We start from the raw sequence: 17185 nt of genomic DNA, 5'->3' as shown, positions 1-17185 counted from the left end.
CAGGAAATTTGGTTTGTCCATTCCTTTTCTTTCTGTTGTTGTTGAATTTGCTGTTGGTGAGATAGATTGGGAGAGACCAGGTAGAGGTTTTGGGGTCAATATAAGGAGGTTTATTAAATTCATATTTATATATTGTTTGGACTAATAGGTTTGAAAGTCCTGTACAGATAATTTTTAATGTTGGCTAAAAATAAATAAAATTTATTAAATCAAATGAATTCAGTGCCACACAAGGAAAAATCCTGTTTTATGTTTTGCATTTGTTATTAAACATGGAGATTTGGGGCTTCAAATCAAATTTAAAATTTGAGGGTGATGCGAGTGAAAGTGCCCAGCACCAGACCACTCTTTTGGGACATGTGGGAGGAGAAGTAAAGTAAAATTAGTTCGATAAAGCAAATAGGCCAGTGATGTGCTAGGGCCTGCTATTCAAGTGCAGACCTTGGCGATGCACAAGGAAGATCCCTGCAGGGACAGCCTATTGAAGACTTCAGCATCTTCTTTTCCCAAATGGCAGAATGTAGCCAGACGTACATTCTTTTTCCTGCCAGTTGGGTAGGGAATGAACTTCCACCCTCCTCCCCATTAGAAGATAGATTCCCCTCTCAGTTAGGTTAATCTGGATTGCTGAGGAATGCTGTCTTTGATATTTCCTGCTTCAGTCCACCTTTCCCAAAGTTGTCATTCACTTATACCCGGCTAATGGGCATAGAACTCAAAGAAGCCTTGAAGGACACTGGCTGCAGTTGGCAGAGGGATGATTTCGAAAGCTGTGGTAGGAAGGCAAGAGGAGATGCCTCTTTCCATTGCAATTGGCACTGCCACAGCTCCTTGATTCCAGTAGCAAGCCAATAGGCACCAACATGAGCTGTGACATCTGGTTATTGAACTAAGAGGGTAGCAACCCCTCAGTTTATCTGCTTAAGTACAGAGCTGTGTGTCTTCTTATTTATATATATTTTGTACTTCCTATTTCTTAACTGCCCATCTTCCTTGGAAGGGGCTCTGGGCAGTAAATCATCAATAAAATTAAACTTTAAAATCAGAATAATTTAGGATTAATTTTTTTAAAATTATAAAAACAACATTATTAAAGTTTCAGAAGGTAAAAAATTCCAAGGTGGGGATTGGCAGTTGTTAATACAGGCAGGGGGCAAGATTCCCATGGGGCCATCAAGCCCCATCATTGTTTGGGCTTTTGTGACAAAGCCAAGTTTTGTGCCCTTTGTAGAAGGCCAAGAGATTGGAGGCTCTCCTCACTTCTGAGGGCAAGATGTTCCACAGTGCAGGGGTGGGGCAGAGAAGGCCTTTTTCCTATACTTCGCCAGTGGAAAATCTTTGATTGACCGGGTCTGTAGTATACCTTCCCTGCCTGAACAAGTGGGACAGTCTGATGTGATGTCTTCTGTACAAAGCATATATAGTACCTGAATGAAATCCATTAAGTTGTTGTCTTGTTTCAGATTGTTGCTCACATACTGTGTGTGTTTATATGGTATTAAGCCATATAGAATAACTTGGAGGGCAGCGAATGGAGAATTGTAACTTTGACACTCTTGTGTTTAACATAGTAAACTTAAATCCACGTGGCCTTAAAAAGAGGGTAATCCAACATTAAAAATGATTGGCATCTATTTGATCCTTCAGACAATGTTCAATAGAAATTGATTAGTCCTGCTGTTGGATAATTAAACACTGGAAGGAGAGATCTACACTTGATTGGCATCAAGAGGTTGCTAGTAAGTGCTGTTTGTCAACATTCTATTTTAGAGAAATGGGCAAAGAAGAACACTTTAAACCAGGGGCGTCCAACCTTGGCAACTTTAAGACTTGTGGACAAAGCTGGCTGAGGAATTCTGGGAGTTGAAGTCCACAAGTCTTAAAGTTGCCAAGGTTGGACACCCCTGCTTTAAACAATATTTTTGGTGCTGATGGTCTTACATTTTTTATAACATGATTTAAAGGCCTATTTTAAAACAAATGCTTATTGATGTTGAGGTTCTGAGGATTCTTTAATTTTGCAGTATTTCTTTTGTATTTTTTAATTTAGCATAATACTCTAAAATAAAATTTTCCTATTTGTGTTTAGGCATATTGTAATATTTCAGCATTTAAAATAGGTTTATTAGTATTACAGGCTATGTTTTCACACCAATTAAGAAATAGACATTTCTTATTTCAGATTTGAACGTTTTTGCGTATTACAAGATAGTCTAAATAGTGCTACAGATATAAAAGGGAAACCCCAAGCATGCGAGGGCTTGATAAGATAGAATTATCAAAGTAGAAAGATTAATACTAGTAATAATAATAACTCATATAATTCTCTTAGCTGTTTAGGTGCTTTGCATATATTATGTTTTAAGTTATCTCCCTTGTTTCAGGTATTGAAACTGAAAGAATACATATCTTCGGTCTTTTAATTATTAAACCACAGAATCAAAACAGGGAGAGTGGAACTCTTTTCAGGCTGTATTTATTACTAAACATGTGCTGTGTGAAATGCATATATCTCTAACTTTCCCAACTTTAGTATTTACTCATCCAGTGAGATTTGGATGGCAAATTATGGCCAAGTGATGAATATGCAAAAATTAAGGGACTCTTTCCCCTTCAGATTGTTCTTTCTGTTGGCAGCAGTTGTTTAATTTACAGTTCAATAAGCTTAAACTATATGACCCCACTGGCAGATGCCAAGAGGAAGCCTTTTAGAGCAGTGATCCCCAACCTTTTTTATGCCGCGGCCCGGTACCGGCATCAGCTGGGCGCCGCGCCCGGTACCGCATCAACTGGGCGCCGCCATCTTTTTGACGAAAAAGTGCTTCGGTGACCTCACCGGAAGCACTTTTTCATCAAAAAGATGGCGGCGCTAGCCTCCGTGAGCTTTTTCGGGTAGAAATGGCTTTCTACCCGGAAAAGCTCACTGGAAGCTCTGGCACCGCCATCTTTTTGATGAAAAGTGCTTCCGGTGAGCTTTCTACCCGGAAAAGCTCACCGGAAGCACTTTTTTATCAAAAAGATGGCGGCGCCCAGCAACCAGCGGCCCGGTAAGACTTGTTCCGCGGACCGGTACCGGTCCGCGGACCGGTGGTTGGGGACCCCTGTTTTAGAGAAACATGTACATTTGTAGATTTTGGCAGCATACTATTAGAACTGTGTGAAAGATTTAATTCACAAATGTCTTCAGCTGAAAAAAAAAAGCTGCAGGATGTCTAAAACATTTTTCCTAGGATAATGGAAAGGTTTTTAATTTTGGAGAATGTATTTATCTGTTGCTCATTATATATTTTGGAACTAAAATATGCTCCCCCTTTATTTTCAATTGTTATGGTAAAGAATCATTTGGCTCATCAAATGAGCAATTACTTTTATCTGTGGGGCCCCATTTTCTTGGATTACCATTTGAAATATTGATTGTGATTATGCAAAATGGTCACTTCCAAAGAACAGGCGTAGTTAAGAAGGATGCTCATGAAACAAATAGAGTTTATCTTCTGAACTTGGAGCAAAACATTTCTATTCCTACTGTTCTGTGGAATCCTCTTCAAGTTTTTTGTGTTCCAGGAGAATAAAATTCAAAATATTTTCATTGTTCTGCCATAGGAATTAAGTTCATATTAAGCTCCTTTTTTCCTCATTTTTCATCTTAGGGCAACCAAAATAGGTGAAATGGAAGTCTCTGCTTGATGTGTCATACCATGTAGCCTGCTGAAAGTTTATTTGATTATTTGGTCAGAAATTGAGCTTTAAAATGTTTTTATATAATATTTATGATCAAAATTTATAGAAACGGTAATTCAACACATTTTTATAGCTTGTCTGCAGTCACAAAATGAAACAGCAAGGAAGAATAGATCCACTATAATGCATCTCAGAAACAACATGTAACAGCAAACATACTATCTCTGACTGACAGCTGGAGGTATCTTCCTAATTCACGTGCACTGTATACAGTTTTCACATTTATAAGCCTATGAAAAAAGAACAACAATAACAAAAGCAACATTTTTTTTTCATTTAACTTCCTGAAAGCTGAATAGCATAGCAGCATTATCTAAAGCAGGGATGTCAAACCCCTGCGTCACAGCGGCATCACGTGATATATCGGGATATATATATATATAGTTGGCAGCTTCCCTGAAAAATAAAGGATCAAATATACGGAGCATGTAGAAAATATCAACTTTAGATTATTACCCATAACTTCTGACTTGCTTGCTGTACAAGCTATAAAATAGCTTAAATTGACCAATAAGTAGGCAGCAATATGTGCTTAACTGACCCTGTCATCCATACACTTTCTTGCACCTACTGACACCAGCCAGTGGTTCTATCAAGGGAACTTGTATTTGTAATGAGCTGTGATGGCTCAGTGGTTAGAATGCAGTATTGCAGGCTAACTCTGCTCACAACCAAGTAGTCCGATCCTGGCTGGCTCAAGGTTAACTCAGTCTTCTATTCTTCCAAGGTGGTTAAAATGAGGACCCAGTTTATTGGGGGCAATATGCTGACTCTGTAAATTGCTTAGAGAAGGCTATAAAGCACTAGGAAGCAGTATATAAGTCTAAGTGCTATTGATATTGCAATGTACTGATTAACATATTCTTCAGATCTCATGGATTGAAGAGGCAAAAAATTTAACAATGTAGGGTAAGCAATCAGAATTTCCTTTTTTTAAAAACCAGCGATAGCCTTAGGAAGTGTGTGTTTTCTTCTCTGAGTCATAACATAATGTATATGTATTTCTACTCACTTAGGTTGATTCTGTGGATCTATGCATGCATGGCAGGGCTTCAATACTCTGAAGTAGGGAGGAGTGAGGGGCTTAGAAGGAAGCAGTCATCAACAATCTAAGCTACTTTCCCACAGTGATGTGTGGTATCTGTCACTACTATATCAATTGGCCATTTTTTTTGAAGGGGAAGATTCTCTTCATAAGCAGCTTCAAACTTTATTTTTTTGCTGGTGTGCAGACAGACTCTGATTTGGGCTAAAAACAATAAAACACTATCAACCAGTTGTGGGCATTGAAAAACAGTTTGGAAAAAGTGCCTTACAGTGTTTTGCCCAAGATTACAGGGTGTTTTGTTCTAAAATTAAAACTATAAAAACAGATTCTAGCTCAGGACACTTTTTATCTGCCTTGTTTATTAAGATCAGCTCACCGGGAACTTATGTATCATTTTATGTAATGGGATCCACTGCAATTTTTAGAAAATAAAAAAAATGTACATAGTTACAACTCAGAATTTTATTTGAAAACATGCTGATCTGTCATAGAAAGACGAAGCTGCTTGAACATCTTGGGCTAGTAGGAAGCAACCTCATCAGAGTTTTTTCCTGGATAATGGTGTCTGGTGATTCATTATATTAATTGTAAAAGCCACTGTATAAATAAAGAAGCAGCCCTCCATAACATCCAGTATGTGCTTACTCACTTCCATTGTGCCCTAAACCCAAGAAGGTTGTCAGCTGTCCTAAGAAAGAACCAAAAAAAAAAAGCTGCTACTTTGTTTAATCTTACTTTTATAAGGTGAAATCCAACTGTTTCTATAAGCCTAACATGTAACTGCAAAAAGGATTGTCTTAAACTTGTATTCTGTTTCTTCAAACTCTGCTTTAGAGGATTATGGGCAATATAGATTGGCGGAGTGCATGAAAATAAGCACCCAGTTGATTTGTGCCAAGAGACATGTGAGACAGTCTTTTGCATCACATGATATTCAACCAGTGGTATTCAGAAATTTGGCAGTCATTTATGTGTTCCATTATTCCGTAGCTGCTGCTGTATATCTAAAATGTGCTTGGATATAAAATATATAATGTGGCGTGAAGATCCATAGATACTGGTATCCTGTAAAGAGAAAGGCTCGCAGTGCAAAGGAATCACTCTTCTGAAGTCACCATTGGATCTTTAAAACATAAAATATTTATTTACATCCAGAGTTGAATACTGTAGTTGGTAAAAAGAGTTCAATATACTGTCAATGTTCACAAAATCATGTTCTGTAACTGTCTTTATATTTCTTCTTTTAAAACTTCCAGTTGTTCCTGTGATTTTGAAAGGACTAACTTTCGATGAAAAACGGGGAGCTTGCAGTGTTGGCTCCAATGTACGGGATTCTGCTTGCTATGTATGCTGGGCTTTTGCTCGTGCCTATGACCCTTTAGAACTGAAGCCTTTTGTTAACCAGATTGCGAGGTAAGTTTTAAAAATGAAATACCAATTTCTTTGAATAAAATATTTTTCAAGAAATGAAATAACGTGGCATATTGATGCTACTTAACAGGCTAAATGTAGAGCTATTATTCTAAGATCTTATTTAAAATATTTGCATTCAGGTTATATAAGAGAACATATCCAATATACATCTGTCCAACGCCTGGAGAACCTCTGGATTGTGCCACATTCAATGCATTCTTATTGGAAAACATCCTTTGGAGATAAAATAAATGCCATCATAGTTACAGTTAAAGCACTTGCTTTAACTCTAGATTCTTGTTGGCATGGAGTAGTTCATGATACTATTTTCATTATATTTGGTATCAATTATATACAGTATACTGTATATATGATAGTATATGTATATACATACATATGTATAAACATACATATACCATGTTTCTCCAACAATACGCCCCCCCCCCAATAGGAAGTCCCAGCATGTTTTCCTAGGCATAAAATGAAATTAAGCCCTCCCCCCAAATTTAGGCCTATTTTAAAACATGCAAAATGGGGGGAAAGGTGGGGGGACTTGCCGTTAGAAGTACCCCGCAGGCAGCCACGCCTTGCCACCAGCCGGTCCTAACGACCAAACATGGCGGAGCGTGGAGGGCTCCTTATCCCCACCAAGCCCCTTTGCTGCAGACCCAGGTACGGTGCTGGTTGCAGGCCGGGTCAGCGGGCCGGGTCAGCGGGCGGGTGGTGGTATGGATGTTAATTGGCAGCGTTTCGGCTGCTTCTCGGGCCTCTGTAGCTTCCACAGTTCCCGCCAGCGGTGGCGCCTCTCTCATCAGCGCCATCTCCAACAACAGCATCTGAGTCACTCCCGCTTTTCCCCCCGTCCCCATCCCCGCAACAACAGGGGAAAAAAAACATTTTGAGGTACCTGGGAGTGCCGCATGGTGTGTTTTCATTTAATCCCTAGCAGGTGATTGGGCGTGAGAAGAGCTGAGCGTCTCTGCCACTGCTACCCTTGGTGCTGCAGCATCGGGCTCTGCAAGTTTCCAAAAGTCCCAGTGCGCAGCCCGTTCCTGCATTCCAAGCGCACCCAGGCTGAGCATCAGGACTTTTGGAAACTTGCAGAGCCCAAGGCTGGAGCACCAAGAGATGCTCGCTCGGCTCTTCTCATGCCCAACCAGCCTCTCGGGATTAAACGAAAACACACCGTGCGGCGCTCCCAGGTACCTCAAAATGTTTTTTTTCCCCTGTTGCAGGGATGGGGGGAAAGACACTGTTGGAGATGACACTGGTGAGAGAGGCACCACCGTGGAAGCTACGGAGGCCCAAGAAGTGGCTGAAATGCTGCCGGCGGATATCTACACCGCTGCCGCCCACCTGCACACAGCAAAGGCGCTTGGTGGGGGTAGGGAGCCCTCTGTGCTCCACCATGATCGGCCATTAGGAGTGGCCGGTGGCGAGGCGTGGCTGCCTGGGGGCGCTCTCGGTGAGGGTGCGCGGGGGGAGAAATTAATTCACCCCCAAAATGACATCCTAGCTGCTTTTGGGGAACTCAAAAAAAAATAAGACCCGGCCTTATTATATGAGAAACACGGTAGAAGTAGGTACACTATACATACAAACTATATAGGCTGTATACAAACATTGTATGTTGTATATTGTTTTATATACATATTATATAGTTATACCCAACAAGTTTCATTATGTGCTTATGAAACTGAATGGAACTGTGTCTGTTACCTATGATAAAAATTCTTCTACTAAAGTGACTGTATAGATGATAAAAGTTTGGAGGTGCTTTTTGGTTTTTTTTTTGTTTTGTTTACTTTTCCAGGTGTCACAATTTAATGTGGGAGCTGAGCAATAAACTATATGTTGAGAATCAGGAACTTTTGGGAGCATGACGCATAGTTTCACCTGTATTAGTATACTTTGGTTTACAGCCAATAACAGTAATCATCTATCTTTTTTTTTTTTTTTTGTCTTGTCTCTTAGTTCTAGCCTTAGGTGTGTCACTCTTTCTGTCTGAGAAGAGCCTTCTATTTAGCCACATACAAATTGTTGCTATCTTTTTACAGAATACCAATTCACTCTTTGAACAAATCTTTGCAAACAAAGTTGCATTGATTTTGTGTTCAGGTTTAGCCAAGTGATCTCAGATCTCACAATGCATTTCCCTTAGTTCGGCCTAAAGTAATATTTTCTAATGCCTATAACATTCATACTCTGATTGGCTTTAACTGACTGCATGGTGTGGTGAACTTTGACCTCGTTAAGCACATTCTATGGACACATTGAATATAACAAGAAAAAAGTAGTAAAAACCTGAATAATATTTTCAAGTAAATTTCAGCGCATAACATTGCCTAATTGTGGTATGGAAAGCCATGAAAGCAGAATTTAATGGGTTATTAGTGAGTGTGGTTAAGAAGGCTATCAGAAAAATCATGAGAGTACAGATCGAGCAATTGTTACAATATAGTAAAATATTTGAAATATAGTAAAATATTTAATAGATAGATAGATAGATAGATAGATAGATAGATAGATAGATAGATAGATAGATAGATAGATAGATAGACAGACAGACAGACAGACAGACAGACAGACAGACAGACAAATGAAAGCCAGTTTGGTATTGCGGATAAGGCATCAGTCTCAAAACGTGGTGACCTTGAGCCAGTCACTTTCTCTATGGCAATCCACTTCTGAAAAACCGTACCAGGAAAACTGCAGGGACTTCTCCAGGCAATTTTCAAAAATTGGGCATGATTGAACAGAAGAAGAAAAAAACCCTGCCAAATATTATAATAATTTTATGGTTTATTGAAAAGCTTCTTTGTGGGAGGTTACAGTATAATGCTGAGTTTCTATAATTATTAAAAAAGACTCACGATATTATTTACTTAAAAGTTCTATTTAGTTTAATTGCTGGATAATTTTGTTGTTTTGGCAGTGGTTAGAGAACTGACAGATAAAAATAATTAGAACTAAAGTTTACTCTTGAGAAGATGGGAAAATTCCTCCTTTATCTGTGCTTCAGAATTGGACTATATTTCAACTCAGAAAGATTTGGTCGAAGTGTGGGAGTGCAGGCAATTTAGTCTTCCCTGGAGTACTGCATGGTGAGAAGAAAAGAGAGGTGTGGCTCTCATGTAAATGGAGCCCTTGGCCCTAGGGCAAGATTAGCCTGCAGAATCAGGAAATATGAATATTGCTCAGAGCTACATCTTGTGCTGTGATGAAATGCTGAGAATAATTTTACACGAAGAAGTTTGTTGTCTGACGAGTTCATTCTCAAGAGCAGTTTCTGTTACATATTAAGTGAATTTGCACTCCATACAGGCAGTCCTCGATTTACGATCACAAATTGGACTCCAAATTTATCTTGCTAAACAAGGAGTTTTTAAGTGAAAGTTGTCCCATTTAGACCTTTTTTTTGCCACAGTTGTTAAGCAAATCACTGCAGTTAAGTGAATCATGCAGTCATTAAGCGAATCTGGCTTCCCCCGTGGACTTCGCTTGTAGAAAGCTGGCTGGGAAGGTTACAAATGGTGATCATATGACCCTGGGACAGGACATCAATACATGCCACTTGCCAAGCGCCTGAATCTTGATCATGTGACCGTGGGGATGTTGCAAAATCATAAGTGTGAAAACTAGAAACATGGAAAACTGATGGCAAAAAAAGATCTAGTGGTCCATCAAGTTTGCCCTTTGAGGTTTTTTTTAAAGAAAATTGCTGGATGATGGACCAAGCATATTTAAACTTACTGATGATTGACCCACCACCTCTGCTGGAAGTTGGTTTCAAGCTTCCACTATTCTTTCTGTGAAGTAATACTTTCTAATATTACTTTTGAACTCCCCTCCTGTAAGTTTGAGGTTATGCCCTCTGTGTTCTTGATTTTTGCTTAATATTGAAAGTACTGCCTTCTAGAACCTTATTCACATCCTTGAATGACCACAGTTGGTCATAAGTATCTTTTTTCAGTGTCATTGTAAATTTGAATGGTCACTAAACAAATGGATATAAGTCAAGGACTACCTGTATTTTCCATATCAGCTTGTTCAGATTTTGTGATTGAAGATATTTTCAAAATAGACTAATGAGCTCTTTCAAAATGCAGGCTTTTTCTCTTATACCGAAAGTCTGATAACACCTCTAGAGTTGCTTCTGTCCCATTGGTTTATTTCTGACTTTCTCTACTTGCACTCTAGTCCATATCTAGTACAATAATAGGTGCAATTTAGCATTCTGGAGGAAACTTCTCTGTGGATTGCTGGGAAGCACTGTGATGTGAAGGAACAGATCTTCCTGCAGTCAAATAAGCAGTCTCCAGAAGAATGTTGAACATCTGAACATTGGCTGAGCTAAAGCAAATCATAGGGTAACTTCCTTCTGAGGAATTTATTCAGGATGCTGGAGGAGATAATTCTCTCTACCCGTAAAGCCTCGCCAGAAAATTTAGAAGGAGGAGAAGATTGAGGCTCTCCTTGCCACTTTAGAGAACTCAGCAAAGATAGTACATACAGTGTATGTTAATGTAGATAAATGAATAAATAAGCATTCATGTTCCCATGAACAGGCAATCTTTAACTTATCACCACAATTGTGCCTAAAATTTCTGTTGCCAAACAAGGCATTTATTAAGTGGGTTTTCCCCATTTTACAATCTTTCTTGCCACCGTTGTTAAATGAATCACTGCAGTTGTTAAGTTAATAACATTCACTTTGCTTGTCGGAAGTTGCAAAAAACGATTGTGGGATAATGCAACTATCATAAATCTGAACCAGTATCCTAATTTTGATCACATGACCATGAGAATGTTGCAGTTGTTGCAATGAGCATAAGTGTGAAAAAAGGTCATGTCATTTTTTTCAATGCCGTTGTAACTTTGAATGGTTGTAAGCTGAGGACTACCTATAACAATAGTACACAAACCTGATCAGTTTCAGAGGATTGGCCATTAGCTTATATGGAATCACTCAACTTTATTCTATGTGATTCAGAGAATCTGGTTTGTACTGAAAGGAAGAATGCAAAGAAACCATATTAGTTTATGTTAAAAGTTTTTTCTTCATTCCCTTGGACCTGATTAGTCACATTTTTTGATATTTTATATATATATAGTTTTCATCATAATTAAATAAGCTGATGAGAAGAGTTGTGGTAATTTATGGGTAATAATAAGCCCTTTTCTAATACACACATTTAAGGACTTAAAACTAGCATACAGATCAACTCTCTTACAGATCTTCTCTTCTTTTTATGATGCACTATAGTTGTTCAGCTGTAGCTCATAAAAGTTCATGTATTTTAATACAATGTGTTAGTCTGAAAAGGTGCTACCAGATTCCTGATTTTTACTAAAGACTGATATGGCTTTCCTCTTACAATTGTTAAAGTTCTCCCTTTTAGGCCTGTATTGCAATTAGCCACTATTGAGTAATCAGTATTGAAAGATAGGATGTCCTGTCTTATAAATTAAGATCATCATAAGGTCATTATTTAAAAACAATGCAAATCACGAACAGAAATAATATGCATATGTTGATATAATCTTGGAAAACAATGAATTTAAAGGCTTTGCTTGGGTATAACTATAGCATATTATAAACTAAATACAGAGCTTGAAATTTACCAATCTTGGCCAATAGTGAATGCAGCTAATATAGTTTCTTACACAAAAATGATAGCTCTTCAAAAGACAAATTTTGTCAAATTATTCACTGCTTTTATATATATATATGTGTGTGTCTTTGTATGTGTGTACACATTTCTTTTTCCTTTCTCTTTTCAGTGCCCTGATTATAGCTGCTATATTTGACCGTGATGTTAACTGTAGAAGAGCAGCCTCTGTAAGTTTAATTATAATCTATGAGACAGTATTGAAATGATTTTGCTCAGCAGTACTTTATGTTGTTCGGTAGCTATTTCAAATATTTTACTTCCTAGGTTTACATAAAAACAGAAAATCGTATCTCATGTCTCATTCTTCATGTGGAAAGTGTATTGTCTTTGTTTCATTGTTTTTATAACAAGTCAATATGCCAATCGTATAAAGGAACAGCCAAGATTGAAAGAACAGAGTGATCTTTCTATTATGTCACCATTGGATGATTTTGATTTCAGTTCAAGTTTGTAACATATATAGAAAAGGATCTTTAAATGATTTTTCAAGAACCTTTAATTGTTACTCTCTTGGTGGGACTACAGCAAACATAAGGATCAATATAATGTATTAACCGTTACTAACAGATTTGACTAAATAGGGTGAGAAAACAAGGTCAAGAAACACTTCATTTCTTTTCTCCCAAATATTCTGCTGGGAGAAATTTCCCTTTCTTCAGGCTTTACTCTGCATTCTGAGAAAATCAACAGGCTCAATTCAGTCCTGGATCTGGAACCGACCATTAAAGAAAAGGATCAGGTCTTCTATAGATACTACTGTCAGATGCTCTGCTCCTTACCTTCATAGTAACACACATTCATGTTGTCTATTATACTATCAAATGTAAACTCTAAAAATCTAAAAAAGCTAGTCAGTTTATCAGTCTTGATTATTCCATAACTATCTTTTTTATATAGTTATTTAGTTATATAGTTATTTACCAGCTTCTCTTGCGGTCACTTCATTGCTCATGGACATTAGAAATTCTTCTATTCTAAGCTGGCAGGAATAGCTAACACCCAAGAAGATAGGCTCAAGATCCAGATGGATCTTGACAGACTAGAACACTGGGCCATATCTAACAAAATGAAATTCAATGTAGAGAAAAGTAAAGTCCTACACTTAGGCAAGAAAAACCAAAAGTACACATATAGACTGGGTGAAACCAGGCTCAATAGCAGTAACTGTGAGAGGGATCTTGGAGTCTTAGTGGACAACCAGCTAAATATGAGCCAGCAGTGTGCAGCAGCCGCCAAAAAAGCTAATGCAATCCTAAACTGTATTAACAGAGGGATACAATCAAGATCAAGGGAAGTACTAATACCACTCTATAAAGCCTTAGTAAGACCACACCTAGAGTACTGCATCCAGTTTTGTTTACCACTTTATAAAAAAGATGTTGAGACTCTAGAAAAAGTACAGAGAAGAGCAACCAGGATGATTAGGGGACTGGAGGCTAAAACATACAACGAATGGTTGCAGGAACTGGGCTTGGCTAGTCTAGTAAAGAGAAGGACCAGGGGAGACATGATAGCAGTCTTCCAATATTTGAGGGGCTGCCACAGGGAGGAAGGGGTCAAGCTATTTTCTTAAGCACCTGTAGGTCAGACAAGGAACAATGGATGGAAACTGAACAAGGAGAGATTTAACCTGGAAATAAGGAGAAACTTTCTGACAGTGAGAACAATCAACCAATGGAACAGCTTGCCCTCAGAAGTTGTGGGAGCGCCATCAGTTGAGACTTTCAAGAAGAGATTGGACTGCTATTTGTCAGAAATGGGGTAGGATCTCCCACTTGGGCAGGGGGGTTGGACTAGATGACCTACAGGATCCCTTCCAACTCTGATTATCTGTTATCTGTTATCTCTCATCTTCTAAGTCAATTCTTTCTTGGCTTAAAAAAAGGCTTGATTTAGTATTCTCCTATTATCAACTAACACTTTACTTTTCATGTACTTTTCTGTTTAAGAAATAAATTATAATATTACATGTATGTCCTCTTGAATATTTCTTGTGAAACATTGAGATATTTGTATCCTTTTTATATCCCTTTTTCCTGTTTTTCTATAATATGAAGCAATTTCATAGTTCTATAATCTGAAACAAATGTCATTCTATAGGCGTCATATGATCACATTCCAATGCATGTTTAACTATTTAATATAAACATTAAATACAAATTAAATATTTCTTATGAAAATCTACAATACTGATTGTGAATTAAATCAAGAATTAGTAATTTAAAAGATTGCTATTATTTCAGTTTATTAGAATGAAAATTGTGTTTTCCCATGACATAATAAAAGATAGAAACAGAAATAGGTAGCCAATAGCATTTTGGATATTTATCAACAATTCAAGCTTAGACAGATATAATATGACTCAACAACAAAAAGCAGAATTAATTAACTAGTTGCCTCTCTTACTCTTCCAACGAAGTCATAGTTTCATTCAAATTTAGTCTGTGTATGGTTTTATATCTTCGCTGAATTCATTTTTCTTCTTCATATTATTGGTTTCAGAGAATAAAACAGATTGATGAGTATAATTTACATAATTTAAAACTTGTTAATTTGAATAGATGGACAAGCTATTTTGTGAAATTAAAAATGTACTAAACTGCTCCAAGTTATGTGCTCAGTTTTCTTTTGATGTCTGTGGGAATTATGTGTAACTTTAGGAATAGGCTGAGTTGTCATCTTTGCACTACATCGTAATGGTAGAAAAAGAAGCTTATCTGTAGGCGGTTCTTGCTAATTACTGAAATTTACTTATATTAGATGTCAAACTAGTTGTCTATCACTTATACTATTCTATTGATCTAAGATAAACAAGCATAGTTAAACTCACCATAAACACCTATTTTTTATTTTTAAAATCACTCTCCATCAGAGAAAATGAGAAATATTTTATTATTTGATATTTTAAAAGTATATGCAAAAATAGTTCACATTTAGCTATTAGCTGTATATTGAATGTGCAATGTTTGTATTTGTGTTTGCATCTATATGTGTCTATGTGTGTGTGTATAGTGTACATGCATGTATATATATAGAGAATCTGTACATATGTATGTATATAGTGACATGTTTTCATACAGCTTAGATGAGCATAGGAAACTCATGGAAATCAACCAGTTTATTTATGAATAAGCTGATTCTATAATAAACAGCATATTTGATTTAGTATATTTAAATATATTTGCCCAAGGAATTGAACATGGAATTGCATGAAGTAAATAGACAGCAAGGCTTTGTTAAATTTGAGTAGCTGCCTTGAAATTGTTTTAATCTTATACAGCTCTGCTCAAGTCATTGGACAGAGGAGTTATAAATAGTATGCGGCCCCTCACAGGAAAAAAAATTGCTTTTGTTTATGGAGAAAGGAAGACTGAAATTGCTCCATGGAAGTATTTTTGGGCATTTCTACCCCCAAAAGCATGATTTACCTTCAGTGTAAATTCTACCATATTCTCCCTTTCTCCTTTTCTTCTTATATATACAATAACTACCTAGAATTTTAATTTTGATGACAGATACAGACGTATAAACACACACACATCTATACACATTACACACTTTTAAAAAGAAAGAACTGGCAGAAAGATGGGATTTACTTTTGTTTCAGTTTATAGTATATGAAACCATATTCACTTTGGAGCATTTTCTATTCAGGATGTACCTAATTGGTTTAGAAAAGTGCTTTTCTGAAAATTGACTAACCATTTAAGCTAGAAAATTTACTTTTTTCATTATTTCATTATTATATGGATTGCATTGGAATTGCCAGAAAAATCAAGGACAAATACAGAAGTAATGGGCAACAAAAGATTTCTTCTAAATTTCATTGAAGCCGAGAGATTCATTGTTGTAATCCTAGGATTCTTTTCAAATGCATTGATTGAATTTCTAGCACAATATAATGCAGTATAATTATCATCTGTTTGGGCTCATAGTTAAAAAGTTCTATGGCCAAAGTCAACTGGCAAAATCTGGTTAAATTGAAGGGAAGTTGTATGTTAATATTGTCATGTTAAATTTGAACAATATCATGTGTACAAAAAGATTTAAGCAACCATTTTTGCCAACTAAGTATGTATTTTGAGCTCTGAGAAACAGAATTCTACTTTTCATTCTGCCAAATACTTGAATCTTACCATAATGTTGTTTTATCAGTCAAGTTCGTTTATCTCCCTTTTCCCTCTCATTCCCTCTTAAAATATACTTGAGTTTATTTTAAAAAATTAAAAAAAATTGATCCAAAGTTTAAATCTGAATATTTTGCACTTCAAAACTTATTTGTGAAGTCTATAAATTAGTTATAAATAACTCCAAGCAAGTTAATGCTATCTATCATCTCATATAATTTATAAAAGGAGGAAAAGGAGTTTAGATATATGAAAACATTAAATTTATAGCACACAACACATTTATAACTTTACGGAAGCAGTCTGGAAAATCTCTCTCAGTAGCTGTATTCTAAGGGCATTGTCTTTTCATTTCTACTGGAAGCATTGTATCAGCAATGAAGGCCACTGTTCTGGGTGTGTCTGATTTTAATAAACACCCATTTCTAAACTCGTCACACACAGCATATAAATTTAAAACAGCATTAGCACATAACAACTGCCTAAGGGCATATTCAGCTAACAAAGTTGACTTTTCATTTTAAAATAAAGCCCATGGGTCATTTATATTGCTGTGTGTTTGTTTTGACTTCATGATCTGGTGTTTATCTGCAAGCAAACCTGACTCATTTTTTTTATGTTTGCTCTCTCTGTTCTTAGGCTGCTTTCCAGGAGAATGTTGGTAGACAGGTAAGGTAACTTAGAAAAAAAAAACCTTTTCATTTAATTTTTTGTAAATCCACTGAAGCATAAAATTAAGTGTAGGTGTTTTGTCACGTCTAGCAGTGAATAAGAAGTTTGGTAAATTTGTATAAATGATTTTAAAATCTAAAATTACTTTCCAGTCTTGAAAACGATACAATGATATTTCAGAAGTTATGATTTCAGAATATTATTATGTATTGAATTTGTATTGGACTGGAGCTTTTCAGAAATCAGCCTGTGCAAATATTATTTCTTACTCTCTTTGTCAGACAACCCTCCCCCTTGTTCTATTAAGAATGATGGGTGGAGGGGTCATTTTAAGAAGATATTTTTTATTTGATAACAGATACTAAAGCATTGTTTGCTGCAGCGATTTATTTTAATATTTTTTAAAAAATATCATGTCTTTGGCCAAATTTTTCAAATTTAGTTTGTAGTTTGCACTTAGCATAGACAAACACACCCACCTTCCCTTGTGTTCCTGGTGTAAAAACGAG

The 17185-nt window shown here is 36.7% G+C and overlaps 1 protein-coding gene across 1 annotated transcript in view; it reads left to right on the top strand.

Moving 5' to 3' along the window:
• Positions 1–17185, top strand: part of TBCD (tubulin folding cofactor D) — a 157024-nt gene that overhangs the window by 71230 nt on the left and 68609 nt on the right. The window contains exons 15-17 of the mRNA XM_087955684.1: positions 6046–6202; positions 11987–12044; positions 16644–16673. Coding sequence (XP_087811810.1) covers positions 6046–6202; positions 11987–12044; positions 16644–16673 — 245 coding nt within the window. The remainder of the gene's footprint in view (positions 1–6045; positions 6203–11986; positions 12045–16643; positions 16674–17185) is intronic.

Source organism: Notechis scutatus, chromosome 2 (genome assembly GCF_049901735.1).
Source record: "Notechis scutatus isolate UNSWTSFEM ecotype Mainland chromosome 2, rNotScu1.2, whole genome shotgun sequence".
Lineage (NCBI taxonomy): Eukaryota > Metazoa > Chordata > Lepidosauria > Squamata > Elapidae > Notechis > Notechis scutatus.
This window is presented reverse-complemented; position numbering and strand designations above follow the sequence as displayed.